The 25,797-nt window shown below is 51.9% G+C and overlaps 3 protein-coding genes across 4 annotated transcripts; 1 reads left to right on the top strand and 2 right to left on the bottom strand.

Annotated features, from left to right (window-relative positions):
• The first annotated feature begins 1,234 nt into the window (after nucleotides 1–1,234).
• Nucleotides 1,235–10,532, top strand: MEX3A (mex-3 RNA binding family member A). Its single transcript, XM_012767774.2, has 2 exons — nucleotides 1,235–1,689; nucleotides 5,206–10,532. Exons 1-2 carry the CDS (start codon nucleotides 1,236–1,238, stop codon nucleotides 6,312–6,314), a joined length of 1,563 nt encoding a protein of 520 aa, XP_012623228.1. The 5' UTR covers nucleotide 1,235; the 3' UTR covers nucleotides 6,315–10,532.
• Nucleotides 10,533–12,380: 1,848 nt separating this feature from the next.
• Nucleotides 12,381–20,186, bottom strand: RAB25 (RAB25, member RAS oncogene family). The gene is given in 6 exon segments (XM_012767775.3): nucleotides 12,381–12,657; nucleotides 12,660–12,742; nucleotides 13,143–13,223; nucleotides 13,879–14,072; nucleotides 15,303–15,498; nucleotides 19,885–20,186. Coding segments are annotated over 6 exon segments (738 nt in total). The 5' UTR covers nucleotides 19,928–20,186; the 3' UTR covers nucleotides 12,381–12,516.
• A 1,467-nt stretch (nucleotides 20,187–21,653) lies between these two features.
• LAMTOR2 (late endosomal/lysosomal adaptor, MAPK and MTOR activator 2) lies at nucleotides 21,654–25,395 on the bottom strand. 2 transcript variants are annotated; one of them, XM_012767777.2, is made up of 4 exons: nucleotides 25,157–25,394; nucleotides 24,670–24,832; nucleotides 22,656–22,745; nucleotides 21,654–21,843 (listed from the first exon to the last, which is right to left on the bottom strand). In XM_012767777.2, the coding sequence occupies exons 1-4, from the start codon at nucleotides 25,222–25,224 to the stop codon at nucleotides 21,787–21,789; spliced, it is 378 nt and encodes a 125-aa protein (XP_012623231.1). In that variant the 5' UTR covers nucleotides 25,225–25,394; the 3' UTR covers nucleotides 21,654–21,786. The 2 variants fall into 2 exon arrangements, with proteins under 2 accessions (XP_012623231.1, XP_012623232.1); XM_012767778.2 differs by lacking the exon at nucleotides 22,656–22,745 and having other exon boundaries at nucleotides 25,157–25,395.
• Nucleotides 25,396–25,797: the final 402 nt, after the last annotated feature.

The raw sequence follows: 25,797 nt of genomic DNA, 5'->3' as shown, positions 1-25,797 counted from the left end.
CCCCCCACTTCCTCAACCTCCTCACCTCACAACCCGCAGCCCGCCCCCCCCCAACCCCACTGATCAAAAGGACGTGAACTAACTCACCTCCTGGTCCGTGCCTTTGAGATCTCCGAGACTGGGGGGCGGGAGGATGAGGGGAGATGGCTTGCAGCTTAGGGATGAGGAGACCTCATCCTTTGCTATGGGGTCCCACCCCCAGCCCGGCATCCCTTCCTGGCCCCCACAAAGGGCAGAGCTGGGTTCTCCCCCCATCGCGGCTGCGGGCTTTGTCTGCTCTGCGGAGATCCTCTCCCCGCAGCCCGGAGCCGGGATAGACTCTGGGAGAGAGAGCGCGCGACAGGGAGGGGGAAGGGCGGGGGGAGACAGAGAGAGAGAAAGCCGCAGTGACGGAGCAGGGGGCCGCTCCCCGCCCCCTGTCCCCCCCTCATTACCATAAGAAAGAGGGCCCCCAGGACCGGCCTTGCTGCGAAGAGAGCCGGTCTTGGGAGGGGGTCGCCCAGCTTTAGCCTTTTTCAAACCCGCTGGGTTTCTGCACACTGCCCAGTACCGGCCCCTTAAAAATTAGAGACCTCGACTTCCACCCCACCCCTAGCTTTGCCTTGGAGCTGTGGGTAAAGACCGAAGAGCACATCCCTATCCTCCTCGGGTCAGGGAATTCGTCCCCGCGCCCCCGAGGGCGGGAAACTACAACTCCCGGCATGCCCCGGGCGCCCCCGGCGCGCCCCCCTCCCGTCAGTTCCATGCTGCTCCATCCAGTTCATTTAAAACAAAAGAGTTTGAGCGCTGGAAGGGGTTGGGCTCTACTGGGGGCCACTGAGCGCCGCTCCAGGACTGGGGCTCGGTGCGGGAGCCTAACGGGGGCGTCTGGACGGCGGGGGCTAGAGACTCCCAGGTCCGAGGCGGGAGGGGTGGGGGCAGAGATCCCGCAGCCCCCCGCCCCCCGTCACCCCCGGAGAGGAAAGGAGATCTGCTTTCTTGGTTTTTCTTCTCTTTCCCCCCACCCCCACCCCGGGGGCTGGGGCGAGGGGAGTCGGGTTACAGGGTGTTTGGGGAGGGGGGCTTAGGGGGAGGGTCTATCTTTCTATCTCGCTTTCTTCCCCCCTCCCCAGTTCTTTGTTCCCCCCTCCCCACACACACCCCTCCTCTCCTCTCCCCTCCCCTCCTCTCTCCTCTTTTCCCTTCCACCACCTCTCTCTCTCTCCCTCTCTCTCTCCCCCAGCTTTTGTTTCGCCATGCCTAGTCTAGTGGTATCTGGAATAATGGAAAGAAATGGGGGCTTTGGAGAACTAGGATGTTTCGGGGGAAGCGCTAAGGACCGAGGGCTGCTGGAAGACGAGCGCGCCCTTCAGCTGGCTCTCGATCAACTCTGCCTCCTGGGTTTGGGGGAGCCCCCCGCCCCCACGGCGGGCGAGGACGGGGGAGGTGGGGGGGGCGGCGCCCCCGCGCAGCCGGCCGCCCCCCCGCAGCCGGCCCCGCCGCCGCCGCCCGCGGCGCCCCCGGCCGCCCAGACGGCGGCCCCCGCGGCGCAGACGCCCCAGCCCCCCACCGCCCCCAAAGGGGCTAGCGACGCCAAGCTCTGCGCTCTGTACAAAGAGGCCGAGCTGCGCCTGAAGGGCAGCAGCAACACCACGGAGTGTGTACCCGTGCCCACCTCCGAGCACGTGGCCGAGATCGTGGGCAGGCAAGGTAAGCGGGCGCCGGGACCACTGAGAGGGATTGGAGTGGGGGGACACCCTGTCCCCAGCGCGGAAAGTTCATTTCTTCCCTCTTTGCCCGCCTCCAGCTCTGTCCCTTCCCCACAAAGGGGGACCCGCCCCCTACCCTGATTTCCAAGTGCCACAAAGTTCCCTGCTACCCTTAGTTGGGACGGTTGTCCAGATCCTTCCTCTCCCAGGGCTCTGCCCTTAAACAAAGAAATATCCTTGCTCTGGAAGAGGGAAAGGGGAGGAGGATCGGTCTCCCAATCCAGGGAGGCTGTCCGGAGGGGGTGTCCACTCCTAGCTAAAAAAACTGACGGAATGTGCAAAGAGTTCCTCAGAAGCCCCTACTCTGGTATTTGCTCATGGGTTGGGGAGGGGGCACCCCTAGGACCCCCCAGCCGCCGGGAGTTACAGACTTTGGGGGAGACCTGGTCCGCGAAGCCAGACTGAGTATCTGTCTCTTTGTTGGGCTGAGTATAGGAATGGAAGGGGGTGTGGCCCAGGGAAGGGTCCCAGCCGGGGGGAGAGGTTGTGAGGGGGGCCACTGGGAGGAGGGGGTCCTGTGGTCACCCACACACCAAAGTTGGACTGTCTGTGAGGTTTTGGAAGGGGTGTCTCCAAGGAAGTGTTATGTCCTGGCATGGACCTCTTCTCCTCTCTCTCTGGCTTTTGTTCTGGGCTGGCCACGGCCTGGGGCCAGAGGCCTACAGAGGGGTCTCTGGTAGTGAAAGAGTAGAAGTGGGTAGGAGGGGGTATGCTGGGGGGTGAGAAACCTTCACCTGGAAATTTGGTGGAGGGCATGAGTCTGGGTGTGTTGGGGGAGGTGTAGAATTAATCCAGTGTAGTATGTCTGATACCACACCCTCCTCAGCTCCAGCATCCCTGGGTGGGTGGGTGGGTGGGTGGGAGTGTTGGTGAGGGTCCAAATTGAGCAGACGGGATCTTAGGGACCCTTCCCTCTCTCCGTTTCCCAAAGGGGAGTGGGAAGGGTGGGATTTGGAAATTACAAAGGGGCTGGGCTGGGGAGGTGTGGGGTGGGGGAGGAGTGGGGGAGGAGCTGTCCCACGGTGGGGAACAATAGAGGAGCTGCATTCCGGCTGGGAGTGAGGGAGGAGGCCAGCTCCTGGTGGAGGAAAAGGGGAGGTGGGCCAAGGGGGCCCCTATTCCACATTGCACCTCATCCACTGGGAGTGCTGGTGGTTAGGGGGATTTAGCAGGGAGATCCAGAATGGAGGAAGGGAAGATGCCACTCCCCTGCACAGCCCTCATCCCCGTGGGGCACTCCATCTCTTGAGATTTCTGATTTAGAAAGTTGGATTTCCTCTTGTTGTCAGTAACTGGGGATCCAAAGCTCTGGAACTGGGTGGTGACAGACATTGATATCTTTTCTTGTGTGGGGGGTGATTTGGGGAGGCCACAGGATTTAATGGAGTCATTCTTTCCTCTTCTGCCTCATCAGATCAGCCTGTCCCTCATAAAAGTAGGAGGATTTCTCCTGTTCAGAGAAGATAAGCCTCCCCCTCATTCCTTAAGTATATGAAAGTCCTCCCTCTTGTCTAACCTTCCTCCTGCTGCTGCAGTGTTAGTGCTCCTCTATTTGACCTCTAGGAAGGTGAAGCCCAGTGGGTCTCCCCTTCAAAGGATGCTTTTTCACAGCGTTGCAGAACCCAGGATGAGATCTACCACCACTGCTGCACCTCCAGGCCTCTAGCTTTTCTCCTTACCCTCATGCCCTGGCCTGTCCTCACCCTAACCCCCATAAATACTTAACTCTCACTTCAGTTTATGGACCCCTAACTTAGAGCCAGATCCCAAGTGTCCATCAGATGACATGTGAATAGAAGTGGTAGGACAGAGGACTTCACTTTTTCTCAACCCTCTATGCCTCACAAATAGACCAATCATTTACCTTATGACATTAAAGCAGCAAGGATATAGGCCTGACAACAGGTAGGACTTCTTAACTGCCAGGGAGGAGCAGGGAGAAGGAGCAAATTCTCCTTCCTGAGATTCTTTAAAGGTGAGGGGAGTGGGCCCCCATCCACCCTATCCTCCCCAGCCCCCAATCTGCTAAGGTTGGAGAAGAAGCCATCTGGAGTGGAGGAAGGAGTAAAAAAATGAGCTCATCTTAGGCTGTGGTTGGAGGGTTGGGGCAGAGTCATAAAAGTAGGACCACTTGGTTTTGGAAAGGTAGTGTAGTGGGGGAGTGAGAAAAGGAATAGTGAGTTGTGCTTGGAGAAGGGTGTGAATGGGGGCAAAAGTTGTGGGTGTGTATAGGAATGTGCTGCTTGTGTGTTGGGGAGGATGTGCGTGGAAGAGTGGGATGTATGAAAGATTGAAACATAGGGACTTGCATGTGAAAGAGGAGTATGAAAGTGTGCATTAGGCCGGCCCTGCAAGTATGATTTAGATAAAGGCACACAGTGCATTGCCACTCTTGGTACAAGTGTGCAAACTCACACACATGTGGCATGTGTGCTCGGAGAAAGGCTTGGTGTGAAGCTAGGGGCAGGTGGAAAGGAGAGACGGGCTGTCCAGGCAGCCATCGAGGTGTGCAGCTTTTAGAGACGGTGTGGCCATCCCAGCTTCCCTCACTTTTCTCTCTCCCCTTCTCCCTCTTTGTCTCTCTTTGTCTCGCTTTTCTTCTTTCTCTGCCTACCTCTCTCTTCAACCTCCCAGCTTTAACCTACTTCAAAGCAGGGAGTATGAGCCCAGAATACCCTCATCCTACTGGGCCCCTAACCCATCTCAGCTTTCCTGCCCCAGGGGACAGGGGTATAGGAGTGACTTGGGGTTGGGTGCTGCTCCCTCACATGGGATTTTATTATCCTCATACTCCTCCTTTCCCTCTTGAAATTCTGGGTCTCAGACCCTTCCCAGTCTCATGCACTCCACTACTTGCTGGAAACGCATTATGAATTTGGGACTCACGGAGAGAGACTACTGGGTGGAAGGTATGGGGGGAGGTCATAGAGCTAGTGCATGTTGGCAGTCTCTGAGTAGTCAGGGGACACTTTTAATGACTGAGTATCAAATGAGGAGATTGTGAGGTTACTGAGCACATTGGAGTTCTGTGGAAAGATTGGGGTTGGTGAGAGATGGGGGGCAATGATTAAATGATTTGGAAGTTTGTGAGTAGCCAGGGACCAGTAGAGAAATTGAGGGAACAGCAAACATTTGGGGAGGAGTTTGTGAAAAGATTTGAGGTTAGCAATTTATATGGAAGGGTCAGTGCTTATTTGGGGGTTTCAAGGAGTGAATGAATTTGGAAGGTCCTGAATGGAACTCGGGGGAAATTTAGTACATTTTAAAATTGACGTTGAGATTGCTGATCTGAGATCCGATGAGTGGACTGTGCGTCTAGTAGTGAAGGTTTCAAAGGGTAGACGAGGGTTCCTGGGAGGCCAGGAATCTGGGAAAAGATCAGGAGCTTATTGGTCCCAGCACAACCCTTCTTGCCCTGTGAGTTTCTTTCTCTTTACCCCTCCCCACCCTATCCCAGGCTGCAAGATTAAGGCTCTGAGGGCCAAGACCAACACCTACATCAAGACACCAGTGCGGGGCGAGGAGCCAGTGTTCATGGTGACAGGGCGGCGGGAGGACGTGGCCACAGCCCGGCGGGAAATCATCTCAGCAGCGGAGCATTTCTCCATGATCCGTGCCTCCCGCAACAAGTCAGGCGCCGCCTTTGGTGTGGCCCCTGCTCTGCCAGGCCAGGTGACCATCCGTGTGCGGGTTCCCTACCGCGTGGTGGGGCTGGTGGTGGGCCCTAAAGGGGCGACCATCAAGCGCATCCAACAGCAGACCAACACGTACATTATCACACCAAGCCGTGACCGCGACCCAGTGTTCGAGATCACGGGGGCCCCGGGCAACGTGGAGCGTGCGCGTGAGGAGATCGAGACGCACATCGCAGTGCGCACAGGCAAGATCCTCGAGTACAACAATGAAAATGACTTCTTGGCTGGGAGCCCCGATGCCGCACTTGATAGCCGCTACTCCGACGCCTGGCGGGTGCATCCGCCAGGCTGCAAGCCCCTCTCCACCTTCCGGCAGAACAGCCTGGGCTGCATCGGCGAGTGCGGAGTGGACTCAGGCTTTGAGGCCCCACGCCTGGGCGAGCAGGGCGGGGACTTTGGCTACGGCGGGTACCTGTTTCCGGGCTACGGTGTGGGCAAGCAGGACGTGTACTACGGCGTGGCAGAGACTAGCCCCCCGCTGTGGGCGGGCCAGGAGAACGCCACGCCCACCTCGGTGCTCTTCTCCTCTGCCTCCTCCTCCTCCTCCTCTTCCGCTAAGGCCCGCGCTGGGCCTCCCGGCGCGCACCGCTCTCCTGCTACTTCCGCAGGGCCAGAGTTGGCAGGACTCCCGAGGCGTCCGCCCGGAGAGCCGCTCCAGGGCTTCTCTAAACTTGGGGGTGGCGGCCTGCGGAGCCCCGGCGGCGGGCGGGATTGCATGGTGTGCTTTGAGAGCGAAGTGACTGCCGCCCTCGTGCCCTGCGGACACAACCTGTTCTGCATGGAGTGTGCAGTACGCATCTGCGAGAGGACGGACCCGGAGTGCCCCGTCTGCCACATCACAGCCACGCAAGCCATCCGAATATTCTCCTAAGCCCCCTGCCCCGTGCCTCCTGGGCCTACTCCCCAAGGGCCTGCCCTGGACCTGTTTTCCACAAGGGCCTTTTGGAAATCAGTCATTTAAGGGGCAAGGTGCTTAGAGATACTCGCTCTCTGGGGAGGGGAGAAAGGGAGGCTGTGGTGGCTGGAGGGTGGGCCACTTTCAGAGCCTCTGGTCACCTTTTCCTGGAAATATTGGGAGGGGGCCAGACTGAATATACTAGAGTTACAACTCTGATACCTCAACACACCCTTAAATCTGGAAGCAGCTAAGATAAACTTTTGTTTTGCCAGAGGTGGCTACTAAGGCATTCTGACCCCCTCTGCCCACCTCCCCAACTGTGTGTCACTCTACCCCTTCATCTGTGGAGGGGATGGGGAAAAGGGGGAGGGAGAATTAACACCGTATCTAGAGGTGCTCTTTCGAACTCCCAAGCCCTCTGGTCCTGACCTCCGACCTAACATGACCCTTTGGCTCCCCGATATTCTGTTGGGGAAACTGTTCTGAGTTTCTCACAGTATAGGGGAGTTGGAGCCCTATCAGAAGCCTGCACAGATCTGGGGAGTGGGGTTGAGGAGAATCATGTCAGTGGATAAAGGGCTCAGAATTCATCTGCCCCCACAAAGCTGGGCTGGAGGAATCTGCAGAGGGGTACTCCTCTCTGCCCCCTTCAGCATTTCTCTTCACTCCCTTGCCCCCACCTCTCCTCCCTTTGCTCTTTCCTTTCCCTCCACCTCTTTGCTTTGTTTTCCCTTGTCTTGATCCTCCTCTTTGACTTTCTTCCCTTCTCCCCCATCACTCCTGCCCCTTCCAGCCCAGCTTTGGGGACACCATCCCCTTGGGGACCAATAGAGGGAAGAACATTTTGATGATCTCTCCCATTCCTCTTCAGGCATGTGGAGGCCCTCTCCCCTGATCCTCCAAAGAAACATCTCAAATTTGTTATGGAATGTATCCCCATTCTCAGTGAAAATTTGAGGAGGGGGACTAATACTGGGGTACATAAAGGGTCACACCCCCACCTTCATCATCTATGGGCATTATATTTAGGGAGGAGTTCTTGGGCTGGATTTTCTGGTTGTAGAAGAAGGGGAGCCAGGGTAGTATGTCTGCTATTTCAAGGAGCAGGAAAGGGCCTGAGGCAGGAGAGACTGGTGGAGGGAAGGGCTGCTGCTCTGTGCCCTGCACGCCTCTCTGGACCTGACCCAAACCTTAATTTAATCCTTATTAGCTTGAATCCTTCTTAGTGTGCAAATCATGAAGTCTCTGTCCCACCCATTGTGGTTGAGGAGAGGCCAGGTCTTCAGAGAGGGGTCAGCCCTGGGCAAAGCAGGATTGGGGGACAGCAGGGTCTGTTTGAGAGTCATATGTTGTTACAGGCCTGTACCCTCTTTGCTGCTTCCCTACTGCTCACTTGGGGTTGCCACCAGCCTCCCACCCTCCTGGTTCCACCCTCCTGGTTCCGCTGGCGGGCCAGGAGAGGATGGGGGATGGGAGTCCTAGGGGGTCCCGGGAGATCCTTGTATATAATGGGGTGGGACTATTCTGAGTGATCGCTGAGCACTTAAAGCTCAGGAGTCCCATTCTTCCTGGATGGAGAAGTGGTGCAGGGAAGGAGGTGCAGAGGGGATTTCCTCCTGTCCTTTCTCCTGTTGTGAATTAACTCACCTCTCCTCAGCCTTCCCCTCCAGACCACCAGCCAGGGAGGGGAGAGGAAGACGGTCACAGCCAAGAAAACTGGCCTGTGACTGCTTCCCTCCTTCCCGCCAATGTGAGCCATCCTGAGATGTCTGTACAATAGAAACCAAACCAAATGGGCACCCTCGGTTGCCGAGGGCGGGTGGGGAGGGGGGTGGGAAGAAAGGATGTCTGTCTGTCGATCCCCCTCCCCCTCTCCACTCCTTACCCACAAAGGCAGAAGACTGTTACACTAGGGGGCTCAGCAAATTCAATCCCACCCCTACCAATTGAGCCAAACCTAGAAACAAACGCAAAACACACATAGACAAAATAGAGGAGAGAAAGAGAGAACATGAGAGGGAGTGAGACAGGCGACCAACACAGAGGAGAGAAAACAAAAATAGCAAAAAAAAAAAAAAAGGCAGTTCTTTATAATTTAATATTCTATTTTAATAAAGGCGTTTATTACCGTATAAATGTAGCAAAGAACCTGGGCTAATATGAAAAAAAGACTTTTTATTAGGTAATTTATTATATGAAAAGGATATTTTATTTTATGATAAAGTGATCCTTAAAAAAATAAAAAAACTTTAGAAGGTTTAGAATATATGTAGGGAGAGAAGAAGAAAAAATACATTTGTATTCAGAGTTAAATCTTAAAAAAAAAAGTGTTTTTAATATATGTTCGGGTTTACGTTGCTTTTTTTCCCCCACTTTTTTTTGGGGAGGAATGTCATTTGCTTTTCTTGGGGAGAGGGGCTGGGGGAGCGTGGTCCCTTCTGGGGCCCTGCAAGTAGATTGGATTTCACTCCGTGGGCTCCCCCTCCCCTCTCTTCCTCCCCCTCAGGGGAGCCGGCAGAGCCAAACAAAGAAAGGGATTAACAAGAAAGGAAGAAGCTGTAGGACTAAGGACTGAGGATCCTGGGGTGTCCCCCCTTTTCCCTGCCCTGTCTTGGGGCAAGTGAGGAGGAAAACTCCAGAACTGAGGCTTAGCAGGCCTAGGGAACCCTCAGAGAGGTGTGAGATTTAAGAGAAATAAATTTTTTTTTAACCAAAAAGAGAGAGAGAGAGAAGAAAAAGAGAAACCGAGGGGTTTAAAAGAAGAGAATACTACAAAATAATAATTATTAATAATAATAATTCAAATTTATTTCATATAATCCTAGAGAGAGAAAGAAAGAATTACTAGTTACTTAGTAGATGATATTCAGATAGCTTAAAGTTTAGTAGCATTGAGGGCCCCTGGGTCCAGTAGAATGTATAAAAGTCGTAAGGAAAAGATAAATAGAGGAGGGAAGTGGTTGAGTCCACCCTGAGTCACCCTATCTTCAGATATCAGGGTTGGAGCAGGTTGCTAGTTAAGATTGGGAGCTTCCAGTCTGCTGGGGTTGATTCTGAGAATCCTTGGATTTTTAAATTGTAGGACAAAGAGATGAGGGGCTCAGTTCCCAGGGTCTTTGAAAGGATGCACACTGATCAACTCAATCAGATGGGGGGCTGGGCTGGGGTTAGTAGAGGAGACTGAGCACATTTGCCTGCACCCCAGTACCTGGGGACCTGGCCATCCCTCTGTCTCCTTTGGGCAGCCCTTACTCCAAAGTTGTATGTCCTCTCCTGGGTCTCTCAGGAAGGATGGAGACTGCTCAGCTCAGGCCTCCCAAGCCACCTTCTCCCAGGCCTAAATTAGGAGTCCTTCTTGAAGTATAACCTCAGTCCACTTAACTACGGATTGATTTAAGAGCCTGGTAAGTCATCCCATAAGCAGACACACACTTCTCACCTTCAGAGCTTCAAGAGCACTGAGGGGATCAGTCCCCTACCCGTTCCCATCCCACATTCCACTGAGCTTTTGACCTCCATGGCAGCAGTGGTGGTGATATCTCAATAATTGTTCTTTAAAGCTGTGATGTGCTTTACAGATTTGCAAAGTGCTTTACTGTCTCATAGAAGTTGGATTCCAAGAAGGACTTCCCACCCAGTGGGGTGGAGTGGAGACACTGTCCTTGAAGGCCTGGGAGAAGGGGGCCACAAGGGTATGGAGGCACAGGAAGGGCACAGGGACCTTGGGTGACCCCAACCAAGCCCTCACTGCTCTAGGCCACCTCCATCTTAAGTGTGCAGGTAGGGGTCATCCACCATCCCTGGCCTGGAGGCACATTGCCTTCCCCACAGAAAATTGGAGAACCTGGCTTCTGCATGCAAGAAATCAACATTTCTTAAGCACTTGCCTTCTCCCCACCCCAGTTTGCAATGAGATCTTCAGGGTCAGGTCACATCTGGCCTTCTCCCACATCCAAGGGGGTGGGGAGGCCTCTTGGCTCTCCTTTTGGCAAGAGGAACCTGCTCCATTACACCAATGACTCTGCCATGCCCCTCCCTGGCCCTAGACCCCAAACACATCTCCCTCTCCCCAGTTTACTCTTGCCCCACCTAGGGACAGATTTCCCCCTGCTCTTTTTGTCCTAGAAACCCCCGCTAGTTTGGGATGGTAGAGTCTGGGGTGGGGAGGGCTTCCCCTTCCCCACTCAAGGGTGAGGGTGGGTTGGGGGGGTGGGTGGAGACAGCCCTGGGGCAGGGGGATGGTCTCTCCACTGTAGAAAGTAGAGTAGGATTGTGGTCAGACTTAATTTGAGGCATCTAGTGAAGACACACCAAGGAAAAAGATTTCAAAAGCAAAATAAAGGCGGGAAATAAAATGGACCCATGAATAATCAAGTCAAAGTGATGTTGCACAAAATGCAGAGAAACCAAGAAGGGGGAGGGTTAATGTATTAAATGTGCTATTAAGAACTTAATTTTATTAAAAGTATTATTACTTAAGACTGTTTTTCTATGCATGTGAGTCTATACCATCTTGGGGTGTGGGGGAGGATCTGCCATGGGGATTGTAGCTTGGGGTTTTCCCTAGTGTAACTCTGCCCTTACCTTGCATGAAGTGGATGTCTCCAGAGTTCCCTGCCATCCCTGGGCTTCCCCTCTCAGTTCTCCACAGCTCCCTACTTGAGTCTCCAAGCTTTCAATCTCCCCTACACCTTTTTTATTTTATTTTATTTTGAGACAGAGTCTCGCTTTGTTGCCCAGGCTAGAGTGAGTGCCGAGGCGTCAGCCTAGCTCACAAACTCATGGGCTCAAGCAATCCTACTGTCTCAGCCTCCGGAGTAGCTGGGACTACACGCATGCACCACCATGCCCGGCTAATTTTTTTTTCTATGTATATTAGTTGGCCAATTAATTTCTTTCTATTTATAGTAGAGACGGGGTCTCGTTCTTGCTCAGGCTGGTTTCGAACTCCTGACCTCGAGCAATCTGCCCGCCTCGGCCTCCCAGAGTGCTAGCATTACAGGCATGAGCCACTGTACCTGGCCCTTTTTTTTTTTTGAGACAGGGTCTCACTCTGTAACCCTGGCCAGAGTATAGTGGCCTCATTATGTATAAGAGTATAGTGGCCTCATTATGTATAGCTCACTGCAACCTCAAATTCCTGGGCTCAAGCAATCCTCCTGTCTTAGCCTCCCTAGTAACTGGGAGTCTATTATTATAATAGACTGGTGCAGTCTATTATGCCCAGCTAATTTTTCTATTTTTTATAGAGATGGGGTCTCATTCTTGCTCAGGCTGGTCTTGAATGCCTGGCCTCAAGCAGTCCTCTCTCCTTGGCCTCTCAAAGTGCTAGGCTTACAGGAGTGAGCCAACATGCCCAGCCCCTGCTTTTTATCTCCATTTACTCCCTTCTCTTCTTCGGAGATATGGTCAGGCCTTCTTCTACCCTGCCCTGCGGAACAGGGGAAAGTGAGGCAGGGTGACAGAGACCCTGCTTGGACAGGCCTCTGCTAGGCTCCATGAGAACTGAGGCAGAGAACTGAGAGATAGACCCTGCCCACTCACCCCATCAGATTCAATCTATGCCTCCTCTTTGGGGTCAGGAAGATCACTGGATGGAGGACATGGACCTTCCACCTCCCAGGCTTAAATACCCCTGTCCCAGCACACACATACAGGGCTGGCCCTGACTCCCCCTTTTCCTTTGCATCTCCCCCTTCCTCCTCCCCTTGCCCCTGGCATTGGAGTGACCTCAGTTTTTGGCACCAGGGCCCTGGGCACCAGATGGTGCCCACCGATGATTTCCTTTGTCTTGCCTTCCAGATACCCCCTCCCCTCCGTGTTGTCCTCCCTCCCCCACCTGCCCTGGGCTTTGGCAGAGGGAAGGGCAGGCACCTCCCACCCCCTTGGCACCGTCCCCAGACCACAGGACTCCAGAGGCAGCTGGCCCTGAGGGACAGTGGGTATAGTGGGGAGAATCGAGGATGTGGGGGAAGGGCATCAGGAACTCAGAGGAGGGGCCAAAGTAGTAGGGGGAAGCACAGACAGGAGGCAGCAGGATGGCCAGGCATTAATACAAAACACAGCTTTATTTGAGGGTCCTCATCTGTGAAGGGTGGAAAGATAATAGAGATATGTGTGGTGGGGCATGAAGACCTTAAGGCTCTAGGGGCTGTGAACAGGGAACCAGACACTCTCACATCTGGAACCAAAGGGCAGGGTAGGGTCCTAGAGCTGGGGTGGGGACGAGGGGCACCAGAAAGCCAGTGGGGGCAGGGTTGGTGCTGGCCAAGGTCAGAGGCTGATGCAACAGGCCCTTTTCTCTCCAGAGCCAGGCTCCTGCCCAGCCTGGGCACTGCCCAACGTGATGGCATTGGTCCGGGTGCTGTTCTGTCTCTGCTTGGACACCTTCGCAAAGATCTCTGAGAGGGCAGAGGTCAGTGATCAGGCCAGAAGATTTAGAGCCAACGTCTCTCCCCTACTACACACACAAAATGCCCCTTCTGAGCACTGGGGGTAGCCACGCTTGTAGGAAGTTTTGCAGGAAGGAAGTGGAATGTGGGTACCTGGGTCCCTTCTACTTACCTATGTGGAGAAGGAACTAAGACTGAGCTGCTGAGAAGTGTGGCCTTCTGCTTCCTTCCCTAAGCTTGAGGCTAAGTGGGGGGAGGAACTGAGGGGGTCAAGGGAGATAGGCAGTGGTGCCGGGACCCCACAGAGGAGCTGGGGAATCCGCTGGGGTGAGGGCTGGGTGCCTGCATTCCTACTGCTGCCCACAGAAGCCACAGGGATGGAATGGGGGTGCCAAATGGAGGCTCTAACCTTTGAGGACAGTCTCAAAGGCCAGCTCAACATTGGTGGAGTCCAGGGCTGAGGTTTCCAGGAAGAGCAGACCATTGTTTTCTGCCAGGAAAGGAAACACACCGTTAATTGTGTATGTGTGTGTGTGTAGGGGGGTGGGGGGGTCAGAGGCAGTAATAATAATATGAACTTAATGTTTACTATGTACATTTGCTATGTGCTAAACTCCTGGCATGTAGTAGCTCATTCAATCTTTAAAACAACTTATGAGGTAGGTTTGGTTAGGAAATTGAAATCCAGAAACACAAAAAGAACAAATAAGGAACTTCTCCGTGTTCTACATCTAGTAACTGGGCAAGAGGAGATGGGAGGCTAGGCCATGGAACTCCAGAGCCCGCTACCATATCGTGATGCCTCTAAACCCAGGAAACTCCTGGGGTGTGACTGCAGATGGTTAAGGGAAGCTCACCCTCTACACAGGATCTTTGAGCACTGTGGGGTGGGGCTGTCTTAAAATCAATTATGAATAATTATTGATGAAGGCAGTCTCAGGGCAAGTGGTAGGACATCACGGGAGACACAGGGTCCCAGAGGAGAATGGCTAGGAAATCTTGAAGAAGAGTGGATGGAGGTAGAGGACTGCATGGAGGAAGTTCAGGCTGGGGGCTCTGGGGGTGGGCACAGGCACTGGGGAAGCTGGAGTTGGGGGCTGTGGACAAGCTTGGAGGAATCAGATTGAGTGATGACAGGCTCTCACCAGCGAACATGCGGGCCTCCTCAGTGGGCACCTCCCGGGCCTGGCTGAGGTCACTCTTGTTACCCACAAGCATGACGACAATAGTGGCTTCGGCATGATCATAGAGCTCCTTCAGCCAGCGCTCCACCACTGCATAGGTCTGGTGCTTGGTTAGGTCAAATACCAGGAGGGCCCCCACTGCACCACGATAGTACCTGGGTGGGGGTGGGAGGGATGGACAGAGACGAGATCACGGCCATTGGGCCCAGCATCAGAAAAAAGCCATTAAGCCAAAATGCCCACTGTCAGAGTACCAGATCTGGAAATACAGACACTGAGGTCCAGGGACCCAAAGCCCAACAGGGCAGCCCAAGGTTCTGTGCCTTCCAGGGACACTGGTCTTGGAGCCTCCAAAGCTTCCCCTCCCTGCTCTAAAACCTCCACTGGCTTCCTCATAGCCCCTCTGCTTCCTCAGGTCTTTTGTCCTGATTTTAGCCTCTGCTATACACCAACACATATCTGGGCTCTGGGAAAGTCTGCCTTCTGGATGCCCCACCTCTGAGATCTTCCTCACACGGCTCTTCAATCTGCAATACCCCCTTCTCTCCTGCGGCCATTTACCTAGGACTAGCTCAATGTCTACCCTTGCAGCAGTCCCTGGCCTGACCATTTAAGGCATCCCTGCAAGCATCCAGCCTCCCTCTCGGAGTTGAAATGGGGCATCTTCAGACCGATGATGTCTTATTATTCCCAATTTATTGATGAGTCAACTGAGACTCATAAGAGGTCAAGTGACTAGGAGTGGTGAGTGTGTATAACTGAAGCCGCAGACTCCTGCTTCCTCCCCCCCACAAACATACAGACCACCTTTCACACACTTAGGCCTCACACTGACTAGGAGACACTTTCGCTATGGTGTCAGGTGGCCTAACGTCCTGTGTGTCCTCTGAGTATTCACAAGATCCCAATGCCAGGTCCAGCCCCTGGCGTTTGTGGTTAGGTGAAAGTTGCCAAGTGCAGAGCACTGTGCAGAAGTGAGGGGGCGCTCTTGGTCCACACAGCCTGTCTCCATCCCAGCTCCACCCGGATTTCACCTTGCTTGTATTTAAACAGGGATAATTATAGCGCCTTACTCCTATGGTACTTTAAAGTTTATATAAAATGCTAAAATATAAAGTGCCTTGCAACTTCCCGAGCACATAGCAAAGCCTTGGTAAGTGGTGGCAATGATTCTTGGGTTTAGTCCTACTTGTCAGGGTTATTACGTCCTGCCTCTCCCTATTTGCTGCTCACAGCACTGCTGTCTCCTATGATCGCTCCCCACCTCCCACCCCAGGGAGCACACTGCTGAGTGCCGTTGCCTCCTCCTCCACTTCTCCTCCCGAGGTGTTCCCTGACTTCCCCAGGACTCCCACAACCCAGCAGACCCCCAGGCCCGGGCTCACGCCGAGGTGATGGCTCGGTACCGCTCCAGGCCAGCTGTGTCCCAGATCTGAGCCTTGACTGCAGCGGTGCCCAGCATCACAGTGCGGGTGGAGAACTCAACCCCGATGGTGGTGCGGCTGTCATGGTTGAACTCATTGCGCGTGAATCGGGATAGCAGGTTGGTCTTCCCCACGCCTGATTCGCCAATCAGCACCACTGAAGGAGTGGAGAGATAAGGGCTGAGTGCCCGGCAGAGCAGCCCCAAAGCCCACTTGAACTTGTAGGGTCTGTCCATCAGAAAATGGGGACTGGGCTCAGAAAACTGAGGAAGGGGTGGGGTGTGGTGGCTCAGTCCTGTAATCCTAGCACTCTGGGAGGCTGAGGCGGGCGGATTGCTCAAGGTCAGGAGTTCGAAACCAGCCTGAGCAAGAGCGAGACCCCGTCTCTACTATAAATAGAAAGAAATCAATTGGCCAACTAATATATATAGAAAAAATTAGGTGGGCATGGTGGTGCATGCCTGTAGTCCCAGCTACTCGGGAGGCTGAGGCAGAAGGATTGCTTGAGCCCAGGAGTTTGAGGTTGCTGTGAGCTAGGCTGACGCCTCAGCACTCACTCTAGCCTGGGCAACAAAGTGAGATTCTGTCTCAAAGAAAAAAAAAAAAAAAGAGCAGCCTGAGCAAGAGCGAGACCCTGTCTCTACAAAAAAAAAAAATAGAAAAAATTTGACTAAAGCATTATAAAAGCTGTCCATGTAACAAAATCATTTGTACCCTCTTAATATTTTGAAATTAAAATAATAATAATAAATAAATAGCCTGGCCTGGTGGCACTGGCCTGTCCCAGCTATTTGGGAGTGAGGAGGATTGCTTGAGCCCAGGAGTTTGAATATATAGTGAGCTATTATGCCACCACTGTACACTAACACAGGAGATGGAGCAAGACCTTGTCTCGAAAGAGAGAAAGAAGAAAGAAAGACAGAAAGAAAGAAAAAAGAAAAGAAAAAAGAAAACCGAGGAGGTGGCCGGGCGCGGTGGCTCACGCCTGTAATCCTAGCACTCTGGGAGGCTGAGGCGGGCGGATTGCTCGAGGTCAGGAGTTCGAAACCACCCTGAGCAAGAGCGAGACCCCGTCTCTACTATAAATAGAAAGAAATTAATTGGCCAACTAATATATATATAGAAAATATTAGCTGGGCATGGTGGTGCATGCCTGTAGTCCCAGCTACTTGGGAGGCTGAGGCAGGAGGATTGCTTGAGCTCAGGAGTGTAAGGTTGCTGTGAGCTAGGCTGACGCCATGGCACTCACTCTAGCCTGGGCAACAAAGGGAGACTCTGTCTCAAAAAAAAAAAAAAAAAAAAAACTGAGGAGGGAGCTTGGTCTCCTGGCAGAGACTGGAGTCTGCCACTCTGCACAATGCATCTGTCCTGGTGGTCAGAAGGACCAAAAGTATAAAATAAATAAAGGGCTTTAAGGTTATGACCTAGTCTGTTGAGACATGGCTGCAGAATCTCAGGGTGGAGTGACATCTGTGGGCTCATTATGGGTGTCCTTTGGAGAGGTTACTGAACATGGGTAGACGGTAGGAGATCTAGGGATGTGTGTGCACATTTCTGGACTAGGGAGTATGAGACCATTGTTCATGTCTCTATGTATATGAGCTGGGAAGATAAGTGGAAGGTTGGGTGTGTTCAGTGTTTGCATAGAGAAAAGAGGTTAGAAGTGTGGGCAAGGAGAAAGTTTGGCAGGTGACACATCTGTGAATGAAAGGAAGGTATGAGGCCAGTGCGGTGGCTCACGCCTGTAATCCTAGCACTCTGGGAGGCCGAGGCAGGCGGATTGCTCGAGGTCAGGAGTTTGAAACCAGCCTGAGCAAGAGCGAGACCCCATCTCTACTAAACATAGAAAGAAATTAATTGGCCAACTAATATATATACAAAATATTAGCCCCGCATGGTGGCGCATGCCTGTAGTCCCAGCTACTTGGGAGGCTGAGGCAGAAGGATCTCTTGAGCCCAGGAGTTTGAGGTTGCTGATGCCACGGCACTCACTCTAGCCTGGGCAACAAAGTGAGACTCTGTCTAAAAAAAAAAAAAAAAAAAAGGAAGGAAAGTATGTGTGTTCGTGTGTGTGTAAGAAGGTAAGTTCCAGTTGTCCCTACAGAGGAGCAGTCTTGCATGGTTAAAAGCCTAAGGCTGGGTGTTGGACCAGTTTTGTGTCCTTTGGCGAGTTATCTAACCTCTCTGAGCCTTCCTTTTCATAGGAAAATTGGGAAAACATTAGTATCTACCTTATGGGTTATTGTAAGAAATAGAAGATGAAGGCTCTGACTTCACCACAATGCAATATATCCATGTAAAAAAAATTGTAATTGTACCCCATGATTATATACAAATAAAAAAATAAATTTTAAAGAAAGGAAATTGAGGACTTTGGGGAAAAAAGGAAGAAATGAGATACTGCCCAGGATATAGTAAGTATACAAAACTATTATTGGTATGATTGTTGTTGGCAGCCCAGTGCATTTGTTTTTGAGTTTTTAGGGACAAGGATCCACCAGTAGGGCCATGGAGACCCTGTAGGCCAGTAGGCGGATGAGCTGGGGGCTGAGGCAGAGTGTGGGGAGCTGATGTAAGTACAACCCAGGACTAGAGGAGGCTACCCAGGGTGGTTCTGGAAAGGTAGGCTGGCACCCAAGGACTGAGGGCCACATATTTTGGACTGTGGTCCCTGCTCAGCCTCTGACTTCATACAGAGGACTGTATGAAGCCTCTGTATAAAGTTGAACAAGTGGCTCACCTTTTCTGGGTCTAACTTTCCTTGTTTGTACAATCTATAAAGGCTTCTTCGTGCTTCAAAAATTCCTTATTTGTGTAGGGCAGTATGGAAGAGCTGGAAGCAGTGGGTATATGTGGGTAAGTGGATGTACATATGTATGTGGGGTGGGGAGAGTGTTCCTGCTTCTCTCCTGTGGGGAACACCCCTCTGTCATCCCTCCCAGTGGGTGGGCTTTTAGCCCTATCCTCAGACGCAAAGGTACTCAGGGAGAGAGCCTTGGTTGGCTCAGACAGACTAGGTTTGAGTACTACTGAGTTGGTCACTTTTTCTAAGCTATTTACCTCTAAGCCTGTTTCCTCATCTGTAAAATGGAGATACCAATGGTTAATGTTTACAGTGTATTGAGTGCGTGCTATGTGTCATGCATTGTCCTAAAGGCTTTGCATATATTAACTCATTTAATCCTCATAACAATGCCATGAGGTAAGTATTATTATTTTTTTATTTTTTTGAGACAGAGTCTCACTTTGTTGCCCAGACTAGAGTGAGTGCCATGGCGTCAGCCTAGTTCACAGCAACCTCACCCTCCTGGGCTCAAGCGATCCTCCTGCCTCAGCCTCCTGAGTAGCTGGAACTACAGGTATGCACCACCATGCCCAGCTAATTATATATATATATATATATATATATATATATATTTTTTTTTTTTAGTTAGTTAGGCAATTAATTTCTTTCTATTTATAGTAGAGACAGGGTCTCGCTCTTGCTCAGGCTGGTCTCAAACTCCTGACTTTAGCAATCCACCCACCTCAGCCTCCCAGAGTGCTAGGATTACAGGTGTGAGCCACCGCGCCCGGCCTACACTGCTTCTTAAAATCAAAGATAATTTTGGGGGGTTGTGATGGTGATTACTGAGATAGTGACTTGGACACAGTTAGGGCTCAATAAACATAGGTAGTTACTAGTGTTATTCCCCAGACTATTGCTAACCCTCACTTTCTTGGGAAAGATGCTGGGAGTACAGGTTCCTCAACTCAAGGGCGGGTGCTAGAGTGAGAGTCCCAGTGAGGGCAGGGCTGAGGCTGGGAGAGGCTGTGGGGTGGGGTGGCTGGGAGGGGAATCATACCTCTACCTGTCCACCCTGCCCTGAAGGAGGTGCGGAGGTGGGGTTGGGGAACACTACAGGAGCCAAACTTAGGGGCTGAGATAAAGAAGCAGGAAAGATACATGGTTGTCCTTCCAGGGACAGCCAAGTCGAACCCAGTGCCCAGGTGCCAGGTCCAAGGAGTCTGCCAAGGGACTGGCAGACAAGGATATAACTCTAGGAATTGCTGTAGTCTATCAGACCCAGCTCTAAATTCTCTACTCTTCCCTATGTATTCATTACCCAGTCCTATAATGGGATAGGTCTCTCCTTTCTCTATGTTCTTGTACACCTGCTCAGAAAGATGACTTTCTCCCACTTCTCAAGAGGGAAGTCCTTTCTGAAGTCTGACCTCAATCTCTTGTGCTGCAGTGGCTGACTATTCCCAGGAATTTGGGCTTCTATTAGAAACAGGGAAGGGAAGCCTAACTCTCAACACTATTAAGGAGTAATCAACATCTTTATTTACAATAGTAGAGCACACTCTGTAGCTTCCAGACTTCTCCCCTGTAACCAGGCCCTGCCCCACTCCCTGCAGCTTTCTTTCTTAACCTGAAGGAATGATAAGCATTGAGGGGTCTTGTTAGAAGATAAAAAACAGGAGGGGGCCCTCTCTAGCCCTGCCAATCTCTTTCTGGGACTCTCTCAGGCTTCCTCTAACTTCAGGGACCCCAACTCACCCTTGAAGACAAAGTTATAATCTTCCTCGGTTCCATTCCCCATTTTGGCTCCGCATGGAAGGTGCAAGTGTCTTCAGGGGCAGAGGTGACAAGTCTGTGTGCTGTCTCAAAGCCCTCAACCCTCAGCTCTCAAGAGACCTGGACCTGCACCGCCTCTCATTGGGGGTAAGGAGACTTCTGCAGCCAGAGGGATTGAGGGCCAACGCAAGGCTAGGCAGGGCCTAACGAGGCTCAGCTCTGGCAAGTGGGGGTGCTGTAAGGAAGCTGAGAGGACGGAAGCTGAGAACAGGAAGAGCAGCCGGCTGGTTACCTGGGCCCCAGGTGGGTGGAGAGATGATGACGTCAGACAGGTTAGACAGGTTGAGTGTTTGCTCTCAGCCTGGGCTCCCACAAGCGGGAGAGCCAGCTCCATGGGGGAGTGGGTTGGAGGGAAGCTAGGATGACAGGGACGAGACCTTTGGAGAGAGCCTGCTGTAGGCCGACTGTGCATTTGCTGGGCTCCCGGGATCTGTGGAGGAGAAGCCCCACCACTACCGAGTTTCCCCGAAAATAAGACAGGGTCTTATATTTATTTTTCCTCAAGAAGACACCCTAGGGCTTATTTTCAGGGGTTGTGTTATTTTCCCCTCAAAGCCTCAGCTTGCAGCACGCACAGGATGGCCAGGACCAGACAGGGGGAGCCGACCTTGTTGGTGAGGCCGCCTGCACCTTTCCAGTCACCTCTGGGATAGTAGCTGTCCCGATGCGGCAGATGAGAAGGGCTGCTCGTCTTCTTCACTGCTGCTCTGCGACGAAATGCATGGGTTGTGCAGATACACTGTGTAGCCACGCCCATCACTAGGTCTTATTTTTGGGGTAGGGCTTATATTGCACAAATGCTTAGAAATCCTGCTAGGGCTTATTTTATGGGTAGGTCTTATTTTCAGGGAAACACGGTAGTGAGAAATAACCCCTCAGAAAGCCACTTGGCCTCCTGCTTTTTCTGCAGAGCCTCTGGTGCAGGGTACAATGAGGGCACCACTCACTCTGCTGCAATGCAGAGCTGTGGGAGCTACATCTTGGCCACAGCAACTTCCGCCCCTCCCTGACAGCCCAGGGCCTGGGATGGGCAGTGTTTCTCATCCTGGGTGGAGCTGGGATTCACAACCTACCCACTTCCCTGGGATGAGTCCTTTTTTATGGCACGGGGGAAAGGGGCTGGTAGCTTCCTATACAGACCTGCTCCAAGGACACTGGGTAGGGGGAGACTTGGGGCAGAAACAGTCAGATGGGGCGAGTGGTCTGAGTGTAGGGGCAGGATCTGGAGATGAAGGCATCTGAGAGGTCTGGGATTCTTCTACTCCCTGCCCAGGACCTACTGCCTCACAGCAAAGGCTTCAAGATCTGGAGAGGGTCTGTTTAAGTATATGAGTAGAAAAGGCAGCCTAGCCCACCCAAAGCCTGGAGTGAGGGACACTGAACTCCCATGGCCCTATATTCTTTTTGTCCAACATGACCCCCACCAGGCCCTTGCTCTGCTGAGCTTACTTCCAAGGTTTTGCCTACCAGGTGGGTAATATACTGCCCTGAATGGCAACAGCTTGGTGAGGTCACACCACGGGAGATGCTAAGGGATTTGGGGCACCAGTGCCAAGAACCATTTGGTGGGAGGCATGGTGAAGGAGCAGGTGGAAATCCACCCTTGCAGAACACTAGGAATCCTATAAGCGATCCCTGCTCCCTCCTATTTCTCCTGATTCCTCCCATCCAAGAAAGTGGCCAAGACAAAAGACAGGAGTTGAAGTTTATTCTTGCAAAAAGCAAAGTCCCACCCTCCCCTGATAGTCCAAGAAGATTTTCCCAGGTGTCCCTGCCCCTCCAGATGGTTATCTCTCTCCTGAACCCAGCTTTCACTAACGCCCATTATGATGCTGCTACTTGGGTGAGGGGCTCCTCCAGGTACTGCACCAAGGCCTGGGCCTGTAAGAAGGGAAGGAGAAATCAGTCCCACACATGGCCTGCCACTAGAGGGATCCTAAATCCAGGTCTACTCTTTAATTATTTATTTATTTTTATTACATTTCAGAATACACTTGAAAGCTGAACAAATTTTCAAGGTATACTTGAAATTAAATGAAGGAGTGAGGTGACAGCTGTAGCTCAGAAGTCCATGCATTTGGACTTGACTTTAAATTGACACCGTGGACACATCTGGCCTCACACTGCAAGCAACACACTAAGTCCTAATGCACTTAAGAGCTTCAGGTCAGGTCTACTCTTTTTTTATTTTTGAGACAGAGTCTCACTTTGTTGCCCAGGCTAGAGTGAGTGCCGTGGCATCAGCCTAGCTCACAGCAACCTCAAACTCCTGGGCTCAAGCAATTCTGCTGCCTCAGCCTCCGGAGTAGCTGGGACTACAGGCATGTACCACCATGCCCAGCTAATTTTTTCTATATATATTACTTGGCCAATTAATTTCTTTGTATTTATAGTAGAGACGGGGTCTCGCTCTTACTCAGGCTGGTTTCGAACTCCTGACCCCGAGCAATCTGCCCGCCTTGGCCTCCCAGAGTGGTAGGATTACAGGCGTGAGCCACCGCGCCCAGCCCGGGTCTACTCTTAATGCCATACTGAACAACCAGTCCCTAGCCCCCACCTGCTCCTGGGAGTGAGCCTACACCAGGGACTGAATAGACATGAGGACTCCAGACACGTGGTACGGGTGGGAGTGGACACAGTCATGGAACATGAAGGCTGGGCCCAGGGTTGTGGCAGGATGGGCACATACACACCTTGGCCTTGAGCATTCCGAAGCCCACGGTCTCCTTGGCATACATACACAGCAGAAGGTTGGCCACTCGGGTGATGGCTACACGACCCTCCTGGTGGGGGTGATATGATGGGATGTGATACTCTGCTTGGTACCTTTAGCTCCTGCCTTCTCCAAGGGCTCCTCTGGTCCCAGAGAGACTATATCTTCCTTCTATGCCCTGGGCACAGCAGGAGGTTCAGCTGGAAAGCTTTGGTCACAACTCTGAACATGAGGTTCTGAGCCCAGGTTTTAGCCTCAGCACAGCCATCTACTAATCAAGTTACTGTAGGAAACTCAGTCCCCCAGAAACTTAGTTTTTCTTTCCATACCCCCTATCTCATCCCAGTTAGTGAGGGTGCTAATACACATGAAGGGGTTTTATACCTGCCAAGAGTTGTCCAAATGGGTGATGTTATTATTATGGGATCAAGCCAAAGACACTGACAAAGGAATGGGAGCAGTAACCCAACTAATATTTCTCCTTCCTCTTTTCCCATGGTAATGTTTTTGAAACTATATGTATGACCTCATGGTTAGGAGATAAATTAAGAAGGTTGATCAACATTTTAAAATAATAAGAAGAAATGAATTGCATTGCATGTAGTAAGGGAAGTACCATTTCATGAAACTTTTGTTTTAATGGATGTATGTATGTACTGGGCTCTAACTTAAAATGTATTTCTAGCTGGACACAGTGACATGTGCCTGTAGTCTCAACTACTTGGGAGGCTGAGGTGGGAGGATCACTTAAGCCCAGGAGTTCAAGGCCAGCCTGGGCAACACAGGATAGACTCCCATATCTAACAAAAAAAATACAAATGAAACATATTTCTTATAGCTGGCTTGTGGTCAAAATGTTTGAAAGCTATTGCCCTATAGCACTAATTCTAGGCTAGGCATCCAGTAGGAGTCATCTGTTGAACCAAAATGGCATTGGTTGGGCAGGTGGTAGGGAAAGGTAGGCAGTTGAATTACAGGGACATCTTTCCTGGAGAGTTCACCCTTAGTGCCTATTTGATTTGGTTTGGCAAACCTTCACTAGGTATCCACTATATGCTAGGAACTGTGCACTGTACCCTTGCCTCCCAGGGCTCACCTTCTACAAACACCCCCACTTCTCACGTAAATCCAGCCATACTAACCTTTTTGATTGGTAATCAGGAATCATTCTGCCACAGGGCCTTTGTACCTGTTGTTCTGTCAGAAATGTTCTGCTCTCAGATAGCCACAATGGTTTGCCCCAGATCTTTGATCAAATGTCACCTGTTCAGTGAGACTGTGTCTGACAGATGACCCCACAATGCTCACTTCCCTACTTTATTTTTCTCCATTACATCTTCAATACCTAATGTACTATATATTTTACTTATTTTAAGACATGTAAGACTTTAAGCTTCATTAAGGCTGGAGGTTTTGCCTGTCCTGTTTGCTACTTTTCCCCTAGTCCTGAGAATATTGCAGGAGCCTAAATACTTGTTGACTGAACAGATGTAAAGGTGAGTGAGACAGTCCCTGTTTCTAAGAAGTTCACGGTCTACTTTCTCTTTTTGGACTTCATTTCCTTTCTTTGTAAACTGAAGGGGTTGGACTAGAGTCTGCAGACTCTGCCATGGTTCTGTGAATCAGTGAAGCTGGGATGACAACACTCTGTGCATGATTCTACAGTTTATATGCACCCTGTGAGGGGACAGGGAATATTACTGTTTCCTCCTTAGAGATGAGGTAAGGAAGCTCAAAGAGATTAAGTGATTTACCCAAGGTTCCACAACTGATAAGTGGATAGCTGACACCAGAACCCAAGTCAGACCGCAGGTTCAGGGATCCTTCCACCACCACTTGATGCATATGGTCCTGCCTATTACAAATGCTGCAGAGACCAACTTTTAATACTCTTCTGGATCCTGTCCCTGCCCCTCCAGCCATACAGGATGGGGTCCAGGTCGCCCCTTTGGGGTCCCCTTGGGACAGGGAAAGCCTAGCTCCCTTCTCCATACCATGCAGTCCATGAGAATGAATTTGAGATTGTCTTCATTAAACGCTTGGTTCCCGTTCCTGTCGTAGGCAGCCCAGATGTTACTGGCGATGGCCGCGGTGACCCGGGCGTCCGTGTCCCCATAACCCGAGTAGGCCAGTAGCGATCCCTCGTTATTCAGCAGCCTGGCGAGGGAGGGGAGGATAATCAGTGTTTTCAGTAAAAGAACGGGGAGTAAAAGGGCTGGGTTCCCATGCCAAGTCCCTCCACTGGCACTTCCAGGAAGCAAGAGTCTAGGCTGAGTGTGTCCTGAAATCTGCCCCGAGCACCAGCACGCCGGCTTCCCTTTTCTCTTTGCGAGAGGGGACCTCCTGGCCGGTTCACCCAGCTGCTGCCCCCTCTGCCGCCTCCTCCCTTCCCGGCGATCCTTCCCCGCCTCTCCCTCAGAAAGCCGCGCACCGCCCCACTGCAGCGCTCGCCGCTCAGGCCCTCGGTCAGCACTCACTCACAGGGTGCTCTGGACGCCTCCGGTGTTGGCTTGGCTTAGCACCTGGGTCAAAGCCTTGGGACGCAGCATGCCTGTGGCTCCTAACCCTGGCCTTTTACACCCAGATCCTCCAAGTTGCCTCTTGCGGGCCGCTGCCAGATGCTTCCCGTAGTCCAGCTGCCCTGCTCCCGAAAGCCTGCCCTGGGAGTTGTAGTTCCTGGCCTGGCTATTGTGGTTCTGACTCAGCCCCGCCCTACTGCCGAGGGCATTGGGAATTGTAGTTCCTGGTGGCCTCGCGAGGCACCCTGGGAACTATAGTTTGCCTTTCCAGTCAGCCCACGCGGTTATGGGGGGAAAAAAGCGGGAGTGAAAGGACAGCGCAGCAGTGGAAGGACATTTAACCCCTCAGTGGAGAGAGAAGTCCTCATGTCCGTCCACGATTCAATAATAAGAATAAGCATTCCTCGGATTTGTCAGGCACACCTTTGGTTATTTTCAAAACTGTTCTACCTTATGCTCAATTTGTGAAATAAGGCGAGAGGTGCGATTATCTTGAGGAAACCAAAGCTCAGATAAGGCTACGCAGGCAGAACCCAGGTCTCTGGAACCGTACTTAATATTGACAATTCAGGCCACGACCCTTGTAGGATCGGGTCAATCCTA

This window comes from Microcebus murinus, chromosome 2 (genome assembly GCF_040939455.1).
Source record: "Microcebus murinus isolate Inina chromosome 2, M.murinus_Inina_mat1.0, whole genome shotgun sequence".
Taxonomy (NCBI): domain Eukaryota; kingdom Metazoa; phylum Chordata; class Mammalia; order Primates; family Cheirogaleidae; genus Microcebus; species Microcebus murinus.
The sequence above is the reverse complement of the archived record's forward strand: the minus strand, read 5'-3'. Positions and strand labels throughout refer to the sequence as shown.

Excerpts from the sequence above, each read along its gene's own strand:
- MEX3A (XM_012767774.2), top strand. The coding sequence starts at position 1,236 with ATGCCTAGTCTAGTGGTATCTGGAATAATGGAAAGAAATGGGGGCTTT. Across the intron at positions 1,690-5,205 it reads CGAGATCGTGGGCAGGCAAG|GCTGCAAGATTAAGGCTCTG; the intron begins GTAAGCGGGCGC and ends ACCCTATCCCAG.
- LAMTOR2 (XM_012767777.2), bottom strand. The coding sequence starts at position 25,224 with ATGCTGCGTCCCAAGGCTTTGACCCAGGTGCTAAGCCAAGCCAACACC. Across the intron at positions 24,833-25,156 it reads GGAGGCGTCCAGAGCACCCT|GCTGCTGAATAACGAGGGAT; the intron begins GTGAGTGAGTGC and ends CTCCCTCGCCAG. Across the intron at positions 22,746-24,669 it reads TCATTCTCATGGACTGCATG|GAGGGTCGTGTAGCCATCAC; the intron begins GTATGGAGAAGG and ends CACCCCCACCAG.